General features: G+C 21.9%; 1 protein-coding gene across 1 annotated transcript; it reads right to left on the bottom strand.

Moving 5' to 3' along the window:
* Positions 1 to 476: 476 nt before the first annotated feature.
* Positions 477 to 2,459, bottom strand: LOC112681279 (chromatin modification-related protein eaf3-like; the record flags this gene model as incomplete). The annotated part of the gene is made up of 9 exons (XM_025551544.1): positions 477 to 482; positions 569 to 741; positions 814 to 879; positions 1,151 to 1,219; positions 1,282 to 1,347; positions 1,541 to 1,585; positions 1,957 to 2,004; positions 2,085 to 2,194; positions 2,258 to 2,459. Coding segments are annotated over 9 exons (785 nt in total), but the record flags the coding sequence as incomplete, so codon positions are not given.
* Between the last annotated feature and the right edge of the window lie 978 nt (positions 2,460 to 3,437).

Genomic DNA, 3,437 nt, shown 5'->3' with positions numbered 1-3,437 from the left:
AAAAAATATTTATGTTAATTTTAATCATAATACTTCTCATTCTTTGAAAATATGATATGTTACTGTTGAATGAATGCAAAGAATCATTATCAGATGTGCCTAAAAGGTAAAAAAAATAAATAAATAAAAAACATAAAAAATTATAAATAGCAATATTAAAATTTAATTTATAGTATATTACTTCTTTCTCTAGGAAAGTTTGATTCAAAATCAGATGATGAAGTTGAACTTTGATCATCAATTATGCCTAAAAAGAACAAATAAAAATTGAAATATAATTAATATTTATATTAATTTTAAATATAATACTTTTCTCTCTTTCAAAATATGATATGTTACTGTTAGATGAATACAAATAATCATTATCACATGTGCCTTAAAGGTAAAAAAAAAAAAACATAAAAAAATTATAAAATATTAAAATTGAATTAATAATATATTACTTTTTACACTACTAATACTTGATTCATCATCACTTATGCCTAAAAAGAACAAATAAAACATTTAAATATAATAAATATGTGTTAATTTTAATTTTATTACTTCTCTCTATTTCAAAATTTGATACATTAGTACTATGTGAATCCTGATCGACAAAATGTGGATCCTGATAGACAGAACGTGAATCCTGATCGGAAGAATGTGAATCCCGATCGACAGATTGTAAATCCCAATTAACAGAACGTGAATCCTGATCGGAAGAATGTGAATCCCGATTGAAAGAATTATTATCAGATGTGCCTAAAAGGTAAAAAAAAAAAAACATAAAAAAATATAAATAGCAATGTTAAAATTTCATTTTTAATATATTACTTCTTTTTCTAGTAATATTTGATTCACAATCAGGTAATGAAATTGGAGTTTGATCATCAATTGTGCCTAAAAAGAATAAATAAAAATTGAAATATAATAAATATTTGTGTTAATTTTAATTTTATTACTTCTCTTTTTCGAGATACGATGTTGAAGTATTAAATGAATCATAAATAGAGAATTAAAAACCATAAATATTAATTTTAAAATTGAAATTGATTAATCTTTTTTTAAACTTTTTAAAATCCAGAAAATTTGTAATATTTGTTTAAAGGATATAAATAGGAAATGTTTAATCATAAATAGAAATATAGATATTGAATTTAAAATATATTACTTGTTTTCTTATTGAAGTTTAATTCATAAATGGGTTCGAATCCCATGACTTCTCTTTCAGGAGATATGACTAAAAAGTTTTAAATCATAGATATAACAACAAACATCGGTATTAAATTTAAAATATAATACTTCTCACTCCATAAGCGTTTGGTTTCAAATTTTTTTTAAAACGTAGTCTTTGATCATCAGTTATTTCTAAAAAATACAATTATAAAATTAAAATTGTAAAGATTAATGTTAATTTAATTTGTAATACTATTATTTCTTTCAAGATTTGATTCCGAAGCATTTTGAGAAATCAGAGAATCATTATTTGGAGATATGCCAAAAAGTTATAGATAGTAAGTGTGACAATATTACACATTAATATTAATTCAAAATATATTACCTTTTTTTCCACCGTAGAGTGATCCAGAGTTGGATTGAGAATCAGCTTTAGATGATATACATAAAAAGTTCAAATAGAAAATTCAATATATTATAATTATTAATGGTAATATTAAACTTTAAATGTATTATTTTTATTTCGTATTTGATTCGATAAAGAAGCATATTGAGAATCTTTAAAATCATTATTAGATGATATAGGTAAAATAAATAAATAGAAAGTTTTAAAAACATAAATATTAAATGGAACATTAATTTTAAAATTAATAAATTAATATTAATTTTTGCTGTATGAATAAGTGATCCTGAAGTAGATGGAAAATTGAGAGAATCATTATCAAGAGATGTTTCTAATAAGTACCAATAATAAGTTTAAAACCATTAATGTTTAGTTACTATTTAATTAAAATATTTTACTTTTTCGTTTTTTTGTTGCAGATGTACATGGTGTAATATTAGATAATTCTAGATAAAACAAATACAATGTTTAATTATAATTCACATTATACACAAAATATATAGGTATTTATTTTAAACTAAATCACTTCTTTTTCTTCCTCTCTTTTTTCCTGACAGTATTGTGTTATTAGCGAGCTTCATTATTACACCTTTTTTCTTTCTTTTGGATGAATTTTGTTTTTCAAGCTTTTTTTGTCTATATTATAAATATAGAAGTTAGTTGAAAATAAATAGTACAATATTTTCATTATTTTCTTACAATTCCTTCTCTAAAAATTCTTTATGCGATATATTTACTTCGTTTATTACTAAAACATTTTGGTAATCAACCCATTCATCCCAATTTTTCTTCCAATTTATATAATGAATATAATATTCTCCGACACCATCTTTCCTCCAACGTCGATCTCTAATTATTGCTTCGTATAACAATTCTTGATAATAGCAAAAAACAATATCACCTATATCATATAAAAAAAGGTTAATATCAATATTTAAACAATGTTCTCTTAAATTAATATAAAGCATGATCTTTATCAATAACCTTAAGATTGATGAAAACTATAGTAATTTCAAAAACTAATCCTGAAAAAATTTAAATTTGATTTTCATGCATTTTGCAATAAATCAAAATATGAATATTCTATGCCCTTGTTAATGGCATTAGGATTAAATAACTATTGTCATAGTGTCACATTATTAACTAGATGGTGAGTAATGTTTGAAATTATGTATCTGAAAAGGATACAGCCATATAGCTAGGTTCATACATTTAAGGAAACCGAAGTAACCCACTATGTTTACACTTTTTAATATAGAAATGTTTTATATATACATTATTAAAATGTATATATAAATACATATTATTTTAAATATACTATTTTCAATAATTTGTGACAATATGTTACCTTTAAAATAATATTTAACAAAATGTTTGCAGTAAAATATAAAAAAAACTCGTTAATTATTTTAAAGAATGAAAAGTAGAAATCATTCAGGATCATAATGTATAAGATAATTGAATTATTTTTATAAATATACATATTGAATTTATGACTTGATAACTAATAATATTATAATAATTTATGTTTGAAATTCCAGTATCATGTGGCTCTTAAGATAACTGTGTTAGAAGCTATACATAAGATAGTTAATTATTGTAATACAGTAATTCCTAAGTGCATTTTAAATTGTTCTAAAGATTTACCTACTTTTAAAGCATTGTTTGATAAAGAAACAACTGAAACGCTTAAAAAAAAAAAAAAAAGCAATAGGAAAATTATGATGAAGACAATAATGAGGAGGCCAATGAAAAAACCATCACTTAAAAAGAAACAATTTTCATGGAGAAATTAAAACAAAATGTTAAAAAATATGATGATAATGATAATTTTCAGCTATTTTAAAAATTACAGAAGTATAATACTGTCATTATTTAA

The sequence above is a fragment of the Sipha flava genome, unplaced genomic scaffold (assembly GCF_003268045.1).
Source record: "Sipha flava isolate LNK unplaced genomic scaffold, YSA_version1 18925_pilon_pilon, whole genome shotgun sequence".
Lineage (NCBI taxonomy): Eukaryota > Metazoa > Arthropoda > Insecta > Hemiptera > Aphididae > Sipha > Sipha flava.
Note: the sequence above shows the minus strand (reverse complement) of the source record. Positions and strands in the feature narration are given on the sequence as shown.